Below are 14,069 nucleotides of genomic sequence, written 5' to 3' on the forward strand. Positions count from 1 at the left end.
TAATAGAACAATATGGCAAAACAGGGTTATAAACAGTGATGGTTAACTTAACTGTACATGGGGATATTACTTTATGCGGCTCATTGGATCTAATAATGAGAGTACTGAGTTTGCAGAGGGGTGCGTGTACGAGGATATTATACACATAAAAAACAGAGAATAAGTACTTTAGCATTCATGTAGCTTTCATGCATTTGAACTCATGCTAAACTAGACCTGTGTAAACCTAGAGAATGCTTTAAGATTAGTGAGCATAATGTAATATATTGGGCAATGATGGGAGAGTAAACAATAATACGCTAATACTTGCCCTACCGGAGATATATACACTTTAAACAGGCTGTCACACAGTCTATGAATACAGACTAGGGTTGTACCGGGGAACGTCTTTTGGAACATAAGAGTCCCTTGAAGCGGAGTTCACATTTACCCCACACCAGATCTTATTGGGGTACAGTAGCTCCCTGATATGTAAGGCTGATCACCTAATTTCCTGGGGAGTAGCAGCCAGTCCACCCAGCAGGAGACCTTGGGAAACAGCAGTGTCGCTGGAGTGTATTCTAGATGCGGCTGTATCGCTTCATGTGTTTGGGTTATATTTTGATCCGGAGGGCTTCTCTGCGCATAGATCTGGATTGAGTCCTGTGATATGCTGCGGAGCAAGGGAAGCTTCAAAGCTGCTCCTGTACAGAATGATCGCGGGAGGTAAGGTCGCAGCGAACATGGTCTGTTATCTATAGGATCCAGATGAGTAGGTACACATGCCTCAATTCCTGACAGGGTAGAGAGGATCGTTGGTAGCTGCACTTTCTTAGAGGGAAGACTAAATCCTCCGTCTGCTGGTTCGCTGGTCCGGTTCTCCCACCCCTGATGCGAGCGGTTATTGCTTTTGGTTTGCCGCTTCTCATCATCTAGCTCAGTAGCTCCCACTTCAGGGGGAGAGATCATATGGGGATGAGTTGTAATGGTGCTAGGCTCGGGTCCCTCGTAAGCTTTACTTATCAGGCGGCTGGGGTTGAGCTGCTCTGGAGTATCAGCTGTCTCCAAGTACTGGATCTCCCCTCCGGCAGTCTCTAGAGAGGGAGCTTCTTTTTCCGCTATTAGGTAATCCCCTCTATCCATTTCGGCTCCTTTTAGACAAGAGCCCAACGATTCAATCTTCTGCAAGGTGGTTGGTAACAATCCATCGGGTGTATGCAGGGTAGGATAGATAATCTCGATCATTCTCTCCTCCATTCTCTGGGCATGCTCCTGCAATATTGCCTGCAATTGCGTGATAAAGTAGGTGTTCTCCATTTTCAGAGGATGGTTTTGCATGTAGGAGCTAGCGTGGATGTATTTTATGATTAATTTCACTTTGTTGCAAATATTCAGTCCTCTTAGTAATAGGGGTAGTGCTAGCTTCAGAGAAAGGACTGCGCACTCTGGGCACAGCTAGTTGTGGGGACGGTGTTGAGGCTTCTGGCATAGGGGAAGGCCTCAAGTAAAATAGCCCGGTACTGAGGGCAATTAAGCCGCGTCTAGATCCAAAACCCTATACCTCAGATCAGGTCGCCAACAGCTAAGCTTCTCAACTATTTTGAATAGGATAAATCCAGTTCAACTTCACATAAAATATTAGTTTTAGAGAAAACTTAAGGAGCTGAAGCTCAGTGCGACCAGTAAGAAGTCCCTCCCTTTAGGCCATTTTTATGGAGCACAGCTGGCAACCCTATAACTTTTGGTGTGCTCTGTTACAATTTTAGTTTGTTTTCCTGTTAGTTTTTGACAATCCTTTTTCCTGCTTCTTTTGTACTGTTGCTGGCTGATCCCTGCTAACCTGTGGCGAGTTCTTGGACCATTCTTTCAGATTCTGAGTTTGTACTGCTTTTTGCCTGTGCTGGTATCTACCCTTGCTTGAATGACTCTTTTTCTTCCTAAATTCCTCTGGGTCCTTTCCGTTTTGGCTCAGTGCTAACTCTATGGTTTGGAGACTCCTACACCTGATGCCAAATAGTGGCCAGGAGTTAGGTAGGGTTATTCTCTCTTGAAGTTGTTTGGCTGATGACAGTTTTCTGTCTTTTTTATTCCTCTCATCCCTTCTCTCTGACATAGTGGGCCTTATTTTATGTAGTAATATTGTTTTAATTTTATAGGGAAACTAAAGGTAATGGATAGAACATTTTTAACAGTTTTTTTAATTCCCTATTTTTGATTGTTTTTTTTTCCTGATAATTCCTACACCCATTGTCTCAAAAATATATCTCTCCATAATCTTTATTATAGAATGGCATAACAGAAGTAAAGGTAGAGGTAGCAAGATAAAGTAAATTAAAATACTAACCATAAAGTGTAAATGCAACAAAACTTTCCTTTCATGCAGTTCAATGTTGTACGGAGCTAAGTTGGAGAGATACAGCAAAATGTTCCTTTCTAGAATCTTGTGAGGGATCTCACAGTGCTCGAGAATCATTTTAGATATTCTCATCTGATCAGAGAGCTTTAGAGAATCATGCCCTAAGAGATAATAAATATGGAAAGCCTGGTGATTCATATTTCCTCACTTCACTCTTTGTCTGCTGGTCCCTGCACTGATAGTGCGCCTGATGTCCCATGTTGCTTCTAACCTGTGCCATTTATTTATCTTTTTTTAACTTTTTTTTATTAAGACAGCACCATGCATAGTTTAAAGTGATGGTAAACTTTCTCCTTTGTATAAACAGATCTGGAATGTTAGTGATATTTTAGATGGAGTTTAATTTAAGTGATTGTAGACTTTACTGAATTAAAGGCCAGTATTAAATAATACTCTTAAAAACAGGGGCACTTTAATTAATTAAAGTTTACCATGATGTTTATTTTTTAAAATACTTACCGGCTTCCTACAATTCATTAAAGTTTACAATAATGCTTATTTTTAAAAATACTTACTTTTGCGTTATGGTAAGCATAACGTTGAGCCTCCGCCCGCATCTGCTGCTTCATTAGCAGATCGATGACGAAACCGGCTTCCTCCAATCGTTGCGTTGCCCCCTTTGGTGTCCAGCTATTAGGGCAACGCAACGATTGGAGGAAGCCGGTTTCATCATCGATCTGCTAATGAAGCAGCAGATGCGGGCGGAGGATCAGCGTTATGCTTACCATAACGCAAAAGTAAGTATTTTTAAAAATAAGCATTATTGTAAACTTTAATGAATTAAAGTGCTACTGTTTTTAAGAGTATTATTTAATACTGGCCTTTAATTCAGTAAAGTTTACAATCACTTTAATCTGTTGTAATGAAAACGCACTATAATTTACTTTTCAATGTAGCCCTGGCAAATACCCTGCTCTGGCTGGTCACTTCAAAAGTATTTTCTTTAGTGAGCTAACGGTATGAACTCTAGTCAGTGCTCTAGATACAAAAAAAATTGTGTAAGTGCCATATGGCTAGAGCGCTGATTGGAGAACAATTCAAACCGTTAGCTTACAAAAAAATTACTTTTGAAGTGGGTGGCCAGATGGTGGGGTAATCAAATTTTAGTGCAACATAAAGTTATATTGTATCTTCATTACAAATGATGAATTAAACTCCATCTAAAATATCACTAACGTTCCAGATCTGTTTATATAAAGAGAAAAGATTACCATCACTTTAAATATTTAACATCTCCCTTACACAATTTGCAATGCTTTTTTTTCAATGTTTCAGTTTTGTGGCAGGGTAGTGAAGTAGCTTAGGTCTCAGCCTTTTGCTTAAAATGGCAGTGTGTGTTCCCTCTACTCTGACACATGCTTTAAATAAGAGATTGGATACAGGCACATTAAATTTCCATCCTCTGTCACAGCTTTACACTCAGGGGTCAAGTCCTACAAATATAAGTGTGGGAACTCATGAAGACTTCCAACCCCAAACAATTTATATTATTTTATACACAAACACACACACACTTTATTTATATGTACAGTATGTAATCTATACTACTTGGTTAATGAAAGCAAATTAAAACCAATGAAGGGTTGAATGGTTGCCTTTGGGCCTGAGACTCCTCCTCTGTCACGCACTTAAGGTGTAAAAGTCCAATTTCTGTTGAGGGAAGCTAAATAACCCCAGAGCAAGCCATACAGAAATGTAAGCACCATGTGTTCCACAGAGTGCGGGGTGATCACACAGCAGGACCACTGACAGGCTTGCATTTAGTGTATTGTGTAGGAAGTGTTACTGCCCATTACTAGAGGATCTCACTATCCCTCTAACCAGACTACAGCTCCTCCCACCAGCAGCAGCAGTGTTTACTGAAGCGTTTCTGTTTTCTTTGCCGAGGGAACTTAGTTCCACCTACAAAAATAGTGCAGGACCTCTGTTCCCATGCATTCCCGCTCGACTTGACCCCTGATCACACTATATATTACATGCAATCCTCCTGCAAACTTACAACAATATGTATTATATTATGTAACTGCTTAATGAAACTGTTTGTTATTTATTTACATTTTAGAAGGGAATAAAAACAAACTAGAAAATACTTTTTTTTTCTATTTGTTTGTTTGTTTTTCTAAAACGTATATGTAGATTATATTGTATTAAATTTTTTAATTGCTTTAATAAAAAAAAAAAATGGAATTAGGGTTAGAATAGAAGTGCATAGTTGCCAGTACATAGTTGCCAAGTGTCCTGTTTTTACTGGGACAGTCCTGTTTTTTTGGCTTCCATTCCCTGCCTTTTAAGTCTGTCCCTTGTTCTATTTAAGGGACATAAAACTCAAAATGTATATTTCATGATTCAGACAGAACATAACATTTTAAATAACTTTCCAGTTTATTTATAGGGACAGTCAATACCAGATGTTTTTGTCGTTTAAAAAGAAAGATAATCCCTTTATTACCCATTCCCCAGTTTTGCATAACCAACACTGTTATAGAAATACACTTTTTACCTTGTAACTATGCCTCTGCAAACTGCCCCTTTATTTCAGTTCTTTTGACAGACTTGCATTTTAGCCAATCAGTGCTCACTCCAGGGTAACTTCACGTGCATGAGCTCAATGTTATCTATATGAAACACATGAACTAATGCCCTCTAGTGGTCAAAATACATTCAGATTAGAGGCAGTCTTCAAGGTATAAGAAATTAGCAAATTAACCTCCTAGGTTTAGCTTTCAACTAACAATACCAATAGAACAAAGCAAAATTGGTAATAAAAGTAAATTAGAAAGTTGTTAAAATTACATTCTCTATTTAAATCATGAAAGTTTTTTTTGGACTTGACTGTCCCTTTAATTCTCATGGTATCCTGTGCCGAAGAAGCAGCAATGCACTACTGGGTACTAGATGATTGTTGAACCAATGAAAAGAGGAATGTTTTTGCAGTCACCAATGAGCAGGTAGTTCCCAGAAGTGCATTGCTGCCCTTGAGCCTACCTAGGTATGATTTTTAACAAAGGATACCAAAAGAACAAAGCAAATTAGATTTTAGAAGTAAATTGGAAACTTGTTTAAAATTGCATACAGTTTCTGAGTCATTAAAGTTTAATTTTGACTTTACTGTACTTTAGTCTGTACAGGCGTACCTCACAAATATTGCGGGTTCAGTTCTAGTGTACTGCAATAAAGTGAATATAGTAATAAAGTGAGTCACACTAATTTTTTTGTTTCCCAGTGCATATAAAGTTATATTTACACTATAAATATATGTTGGGAAAAATCCTGCTCGACACAGGGTTGCCAGAAACCTTAAAGGGGCATAAAACCCAAATATTTTATTTCATGATTTATATAGAGAATATAATTTTAAACAACTTTCTAATTTACGTCTATTATCTATTATCTAATTTGTTTCATTCTCTTGGTATCATTTGTTGAAGGAGCAGCAATGCACTACCTGAACACATGAGTGAGCCAATGACAATCGGTATATCTATGCAGTCACCAATCAGTAGCTAGAACCTAGGTTCTTTGCTGCTCCTGAGCTTACCTAGATAAACCTTTCAGCAAAGGATAACAAGAGAAGGAAGCAAATTATAAAATAGAAGTAAATTGGAAAGTTGTTTAAAATTGTATGTTCTGTCTGAATCATGAAAGACATTTTTTGGGTTTCACGTCCCTTTAAAGGACCAGTAAACACAGTAGATTTGCATAATCAACAAATGCAAGAGAACAAGACAATAGCATTTACTCTGAATTTCAAATGAGTAGAAGTTATGTATATTTCCACTCCCCCTGTACCATGTGATAGCAATCAGCCAATCACAAATGCATATACATATAGTCTGTGAATTCTTGCACATGCTGAGTAGGAGCTGGTGACTCAAAAAGTGTAAATATAAAAGACTGTGCACATTTTTTTTAATTGAAGTAAATTGGAAAGTTGTTTAAAATGACATGCTGTATCTGAATCATGAAATTTTAATTTCACCTGAGTGTCCCTTTAACTTTGTAAAAAGAGCAAAATCTGTGAAATGCAATAACGCAAAGCGCAATAAAATGAGGTATACCGTATGCCTGTATTTTGTTTATGAATATTATGTGCAGTGCAGTACTCCCACCACAGAGGTCGCTGTGGCATTAGTCTCATTGCTTACATTTTTTTTCTGTAGTTTTCTTTGGCTGTAGTCTTCTGTTACATTAAAGTTTAGCAGTGTGCTTACAGGTGTCAGGTAAGGGGAAATCATGAGAAGTGATATATTATACCAGGGAGGTAGGAGACAAGGGGTGAGACAATAGTGTTGCACAATTTGGAACATGTTTAATTTCCCCCATGTACATACTGAGGCTTTGCTTAGCTTTGGCTTAAAGGGACATTCCAGCCAAAATTGGAAACCACATAGGAGCATTTCAGAATTAAATAGAAGCATTTTTGTCATATACATGTAAGCAAAAATGCTTCTAATAAAAGTTATAGCTGTTTTAAAAGTGTATTTAAGTATGAAACGTGCACCAGCATTTTCAACACAGCACTTTCTCAGAAAGCCTAAAGTGCTTTTACCATCTGGTAATGACTCAATTTGGTAATTGTTGACATGTTAAAGCCCACTGATGATCGGAGCAGCTGCAGTATTTAAAATGTGGGTGCAGTGAGAATATCTAGCTATGCTTCACGTGCACGTGCAGAGAAAAATGCTAACACTAAAACAGTGATAACTTTTACTAGAAGCATTTTTGCAAATACATGTTTTATTGCTAATCTGTTTCTATTCAAAGATGTAATTAATCTATGTGCAATTAAATTTTGACTGGAATATCCCTTTAAGGCATCAAGCCCACAATCACTGCAGCAGCAAAGATAAAATCATGAATAGTTACTTCATAAAAATGTCATCTACTTGTGAAACTGTCAATAGTGTGTAGCAAAAGTAAAATATAAAAACAAGTCCTCAACATATCTACAGCTATTGTTCACAGCAGCCCTAAGACTGTAGTCAGCAGGTTAAATAAGGCAATATCACTGTCTAATTTCAGGCTGTGTAACACCTATATAAACTAGTGCCCTTTCCTGCAATACAGATGCGGAAGGGTTAATCATTTAACTATTGCTTGCTTAGTTTGGTACTTGCTGTACAGGTATTTTTCCTATGCCAATTATGTGCTTGAGAGTAAGGAAAGTGATGAGGAGCTTGATGGTTTAACCTATCATTAATGGGCTCTAACACTCGCTTGGTACATGAGCATGTGAGTGATCACTAGAATATTTTAAGCGATTGGTTTTGAGGGGTGCCTACGTCTCACACTTGATCTAGCTTTTAGAAAGGGCATCCCTATATCGTCCCCTGGACATGCTAAAAATGGGGAAACAAGGAATTTTGAGTTGATTTTTACAAATCTTGCTGAAGTCTACACACAACGCTGCGGTTGATTACCAGTGTACATTGTCCCTTTAAAACACTTTATGATTGTAATATAATGTAATGTTTAAAGGGCCATAATAGTTAAAAAATGACATGCTCTAATTCATTACAGCATGCAATTTTACAACTGTCAACCCTGCATTACTGTGTGTTAAACACAGAGTAGAAGTGACATTCAGAACCGTGGTGTATTGCTGCTCCTGAGTTGAACCCGATGCTGATCCAATCACCAGTGCTAGTTACACATCTGAGTCGTGTGACTAGTGTTACTTATTGAATCAGCGGTGGATCCTACTCAGAACCAGCAGTGCACCGCAGATTAAAGAGATACTAAACCCAAATAGTTTCTTTCATGATTCAGATAGACCGCAGTGTTTCCCAACTGCGGCCCTTAAGTACCCCCAACCGGCCTGGTTTTCATTATAGCTAAACCAGTGCACAAGTGAAGTAATCAGCTGATCAATAACCATCCTGCTCTCATCCACCAGCTGAATATTTCACCTGTGCTCTAGTTCAGCTATAATGAAAACCAGGACTGTTGGGGGTACTTGAGGACCGCGGTTGGGAAACACTGAGATTTTTTTAATAAATGTTGGACTTTTATTCAGCACCTTTTTGCAGTGCCTGCTTTATCTTTGTTGACTGGTTTGTCTGCAGTGTGATTCCGCTGCAGCTACGGCACTCCGAGAGAGTGTGGAGGACTCTGGGTGACCTTTTTAGGACCTGGATTACTTCCACTTGTGGATTATGCTCTGATCTGAGACGCTGAGACACGTAACCCGTTTGTTCAGGCAATTTTAAGCAACTTTCTAATTTACTCCTATTATCAATTTGTATTCGTTCTCTTGGTTTCTTTATTTGAAAAAGAAGGAATCTAAGCTACATTTAGCCACCAATCAGCAAGCAGTACCCAGGTGCTGAACCAAAAATGGGCATGCGACTAAGCTTTACATTCCTGCTTTTCAAATAAAGATATCAAGAGAACAAAGAAAATTTGATAATAGGTGTAAATAAGAAAGTTGCTTAAAATTTCATGTTCTATCTGATCATGAAAGAAAAAAATGTGGGTTTAGTATCCATTCAATACTGCAGATTTCCCACTCCTACACCTACCACATATTTGCCCCTAACTGGCCTCAGCAACCCAGACGCACTCCTCCAAATAAGGCAAGTGGTGAAGGGGGAGTTTGGCCATTAAAAATTACCTGCAGCAAAAAAATTGCTATTTTTTTTTTTTTTAGAAAATATTCATATTTTACAATTAAGTCAATTACCCATTAGGTAAAGACCAACTCATAATTCAGTAGACATACTTCATAAGAAAACCCCTGAAAGGCCATTAAACTGATAAAAAAAAAAAAAAAAAAGTTCCTTTTAAAATTCTTGTAATGCACTGTATTTTTTATTCATATCATTTTATGTAATTTAACTCTAAAATAGTGTTTTTTTCCGACTATGCAGAGACTGAAGTGCATCTTCAACCTTTAAAAGTCATACACAGTGATTGGTTGATCAGTGCAGAAACTTATTTAAAGGGACAGTCTAGTCAAAATTAAACTTTCATGATTCAGATAGGGCATGCAATTTTGAACAACTTTCCAACTTTTTTATCATTAAAGGAACATGAAACCAAATTTTTTTCTTTCATGATTCAGATAGAGAATACAATTTTAAACAACTTTCTAATTTACTTCTTATATCTAATTTGCATCATTCTCTTGGTATCATTTGTTGAAGGAGCAGCAATGCATTAATGGTTTCTAACAGAACACATGGGTGAGCCAATCACACTCGATATATATATATGCAGCTACCAATCAGCAGTTAAAACCTAGGTTCTCTGCTGCTCCTGAGCTTGCCTAGATAAACCTTTCAGCAAAAGATAACAAGAGAAGGAAGCAAATTAAATAATATAAGTAAATTGGAAAGTTGTTTAAAATAGTATTCTCTATCTGAATCATGAAAGAAACATTTTGGATTTCATGTCCCTTTAAGTCTGCTTTGTTCCCTTGCTGGTATTTTTGAAAAGCTAAACCTAGGTAGGCTCAAACTGATTTCTAAACCGTTGAAAATCGCCTCTTAGCTGAGAACATTATGAAAGTTTTTCACAGTTAGACAGTAATAGTTCATGTGTGTCATATAAATAGCATTGTGCTCACTCCCCTGTAGTTATTTAGGAGTCTGCACTGATTGGCTAAACTGTATGTCTGTCAAAAGCACTGAGATAAGGGGGCAGTCTGTAGAGGCTTAGATACAAGGTAATCACAGAGGTAAACCATATATTAATATAATTGTGTTGGTTATGAAAAACTGGGGAATTGGTAATAAAGGGATTATCTATATGTTTAAACAATACAAATTCTGGTGTAGACTGTCCCTTTAAGTCTCTGAGTGGCTAAAGGAGACAGGCTAAACAATAATCACATGGCTTTTTAAATGGGTATGGCAATGAATGTGTCCCTGAACTACAAAACATCTTAAAAACAATAATTGTTTTTTAACCCTTTCGTGACAGGGTTAAAGTGCCTACATCGGAACACCTGTTCCGATGTAGACAAATTGAAACTACGCGATCGTGCATACGATCGCGAGATTTCAATTATTGGATCGCATCTGGGGGGCGTCCCTACAACCCTAGGAATGCCCTCCAGACCGCAATCAAGTCCTTGAAGCACAGAAGGCTTCAGGACAGCCGTTAGCTATGACATTCTATTCCGTCATAACGGCTTTAAAGCCCAGTGTAATTATGACGGAATAGAACGGCATAACGGCATTAAAAGGTTAAATGCAATACTGCTGTTATAGTATACATGTATACAATGGCATTTATAACACTTTAATCACAGAGCTTTATTTTCTCACAACTACCTTTCCACCTACACAAATGCTTATTATCTGGCATCCCATCTAGTGTGGAAACATAATTAGAACTTATTAAAAAAAAATCACATTTCCTTTTCCTTTTACATTATCCACAAGGTAATGTTACATTTCTATGTATCACATACTGGTAGCACTGAATATGTATCTGCAACAGTGACCATCATGAATTTAGTGTAAAATGTGTGTTTGAAATATTTATGAAATAATGATTCTGAAGCTGTTTCTTGCCATGTGCTTCAGCTGCTAAAAAAAAAAAAAAAAAGACATGATGCTTTGTCTAAATCACAGAAAAAGCGCTGAAGATGATGAGTAAATGCAATGAGTTTAAAAGACAGCCTCAGTGCAAGAGTGTGAAATGGACCAGCAGTGAAAGAGTTAATTACCTTTTACACTGTCTCTTTAAATCATTGTCGGAAGGTAAAAAAAATGACGTATTTTAAGTCTGTAATTTTGATAGGAAGATGTATATTGTTTTTTTAAATAATACAATTTGTTGGTGTTAAGAGAAAGCTTATAGAGTGTGAGCAGCAGACAAGAAGACTCACCTACCTAATGGGCCGTTTGTCATACCCTAAACCTCCTTCACAACTCTCTTTTTCTACTGAGAAATAGCAGAAATCTGTAACTGTACTGACACCCATAACAAAATATATAATCTTGAGTGACAGTTGTGTGAAAAGGGTCATGAGAAATCACAACTCTAGAAAAACAAGATTAGAAGAATTGAACCTGCTGGGAGGAAACTGTTTCAGTCAGCTGGTAGAGGTATATGAGTAATAGCTGGAGGACACACCGATACCCGGAGGCTTGGCAAACACATCAGCAATTCTCTCTGTGCTGTGCATCTACTGTAATCCATGTATTGTTGGGGGTATAACCACAGTGGGCAGCTTGGGCTGGATGATGAGGTGAGGGATGTAGTGCCTTTCAAACAGAATGAATTCTTCCAGGGCAAAACAAGTGTCCTGAAAGCAGAAAGTGGAAGGAAGCACAGCCTATTCCTCTTAGAAGATGGGACCGTATTCTCTTGTGGAGACAACACAAGTGGACAGTTAGGCACAAGAAATAACTCCAGTACCATAGGTGAGAGAATCACATACACTTATAGCTGTATAAATAAATGGTATTTATACAATTTCATTTTTATATCACATAATAAGCATCTTTACAGAAAAAAGTACATTTTATATTTAATGAAAAACTATATAATGTTAATTTAGAATTTGTGTAACTGGGATGATAACATTTTGTTTCTCTTTAAATAGCGGTTATTAACTAAACTTTTTTTTGTCTAAAAATAGGACAGCAATTTGATGTTTGTGCATAATTAGTGGTAAATGCATAAATAATATATATACATTTCACAGACACAATCTAAATACACATGGATTTGTGCTTGTATTTCATTTACTGAAGGAAAAGATTATCTTTTTGTTATGCTATCTATATCAGGTGTACATTGTCTGTATAATCAGCCTTATAAAGCTTCAATTCAACCAGTTTCGTTTCCCTGTGCTCTGGCTGTAGAATTCAGTTTCACTTTCTCTGATGACTCAGAGCTACAGCAAGAATCAAGTAACTCTTATTGTTAATACTTATTCATATTAAGCTCCTACAGGATCAAATGGGGGTACTTTTGGTCATTTTTCAAGAACTGATGTATGAAACATTTTACAAAGCTACCAGCTAATGTAAAAACCTTAGCAACATTAAAAGACCTATAAACATTGCAAAATTAGTAACTGAGTTCAGTAATTTGCACATCCAATTACCTGATGATTCACACTTACTGATTGGTGTCTTCTACAAAGTGGGAAGGTAAAAAAATGTTATACAAGCAACTTTAGAGTGCAGTAGCTTTAGCCACTCTGTGGTAAAACTATATAATAAACTGTTTAGCTAGAAGCTACTAAAGTCAGAATTTAAAAGTTTCACGATTCAGATTAAAGGGACACTGAACCCAAATTTTTTCTTTCATGATTCAGGTAGAGCATGAAGTTTTAAGCAACTTTCTAATTTTCTCCTAATATACATTTTTCTTCATTCTCTTGCTATCTTTATTTGAAAATGCAGGAATGTAAGCATAGGAGCCCGGACCATTTTTGGCTCAGAACCCTGGATAGCAATTGCTGATTGGTGACTACATTTAGCCACCAATCAGCAAGCATTACAGCAGTGCTGAACCAAAGATAGACCGGCTCCTAAACTTAGATTCCTGCATTTTCAAATAAGGATAGCAAGAGAACGAAGAAAATTTGAGAATAGGAGTAAATTAGAAAGTTGCTTAAAACTGCATGCTCTATCTGAATGATGAAATATAAAATTTGGGTTTGGTGTCCCTTTAAGTGTGCAACTGAAACCCCCCCAAAAAAACTTTACAATACACTTTCAATATCAAAATGTGCACATTCCTTTTTATGCTCATATTCATATATGCATTTTGTGATTGTCTGATTGCTGTAACATGATACAGGGGGAGGGAACATTCGATTCACTTTCAAATTTGGCAAACAAAAAAAAAAAAATAACTGCTGATTTCAAAATCAAAGTAAGTGCCATTGCATTGTCTTTTTATTGTTTATTTGTCAATTATTCAGTGATCATTTAAAGGGATAGTTTAGTCAAAATTAATTTTTCATGGTTCAGATAGTGCAGGCAATTTTAAGTAAGTTTCTAATTTACTCCTATTATGAAATTTTCTTTGTTCTCTTGGCATCTTTATTTGAATGTAAGCTTAGAAGATGGCCCATTTTTGGTTCAGCACCTGGGTAGCGCTTGCTGATTGGTGGCTACTTTTATACACCAATCAGAAAGTGCTACCCAGGTGCTGAGCCAAAAATAGGCCGGCTCCTATGCTTACATTCCTGCTTTTTAAAATAAAGATACAAAGAGAACAAAGAAAAAAAATTGATAATAGGATTAAAATAGAAAGTTGCTTAAAATTGTTGCTCTATCTGAATCATGAAAGTTTAATTTTGATTAGACTGTCCCTTTAATAAAGAACACAACTGAGAATGCACCATTCTTTAGATAGAAGACATTCAGCAGTAAGTAAAGGCAGAGGAGCTGTTAGTGTGTTCCCTGCTGTCACTCACCGCTGCCTGTTCAGGTTGAGAAAAAGAAGTAAATGTGATAATAGAAGTCAATTTGAAAGCTGTTGTTTTTAATAAATAGTACGCTTTATCTGAATCACGATAGTTTAATTTGTCTTCCATGCCCAGTAAGGGCTAGATTACGAGTGGTGCGAAAACTGTTGCATGCGAGCAGTAAGGGGTTTATCATGGCTTAACACCCTTATTACAAGTTGAAAGTAAACGCGTTCGCTTGAGCGCGATTCAATTTAACTTGCGTTGGGATAGTGCGACTTCAGAGCTCTGGTTAAC

At 37.1% G+C, this 14,069-nt stretch overlaps 1 protein-coding gene across 2 annotated transcripts in view; it reads left to right on the top strand.

The window, feature by feature from the left end:
• The first annotated feature begins 11,482 nt into the window (after nucleotides 1-11,482).
• Nucleotides 11,483-14,069, top strand: part of LOC128649891 (probable E3 ubiquitin-protein ligase HERC6) — a 282,469-nt gene continuing 279,882 nt past the window's right edge. For both annotated transcript variants that reach the window (XM_053703418.1, XM_053703419.1), the window contains exon 1: nucleotides 11,483-11,769. In XM_053703418.1, the coding sequence (XP_053559393.1) occupies nucleotides 11,544-11,769 (226 nt within the window). In that variant the 5' untranslated portion in view covers nucleotides 11,483-11,543. The remainder of the gene's footprint in view (nucleotides 11,770-14,069) is intronic.

Source organism: Bombina bombina, chromosome 2 (assembly GCF_027579735.1).
Source record: "Bombina bombina isolate aBomBom1 chromosome 2, aBomBom1.pri, whole genome shotgun sequence".
NCBI lineage: Eukaryota > Metazoa > Chordata > Amphibia > Anura > Bombinatoridae > Bombina > Bombina bombina.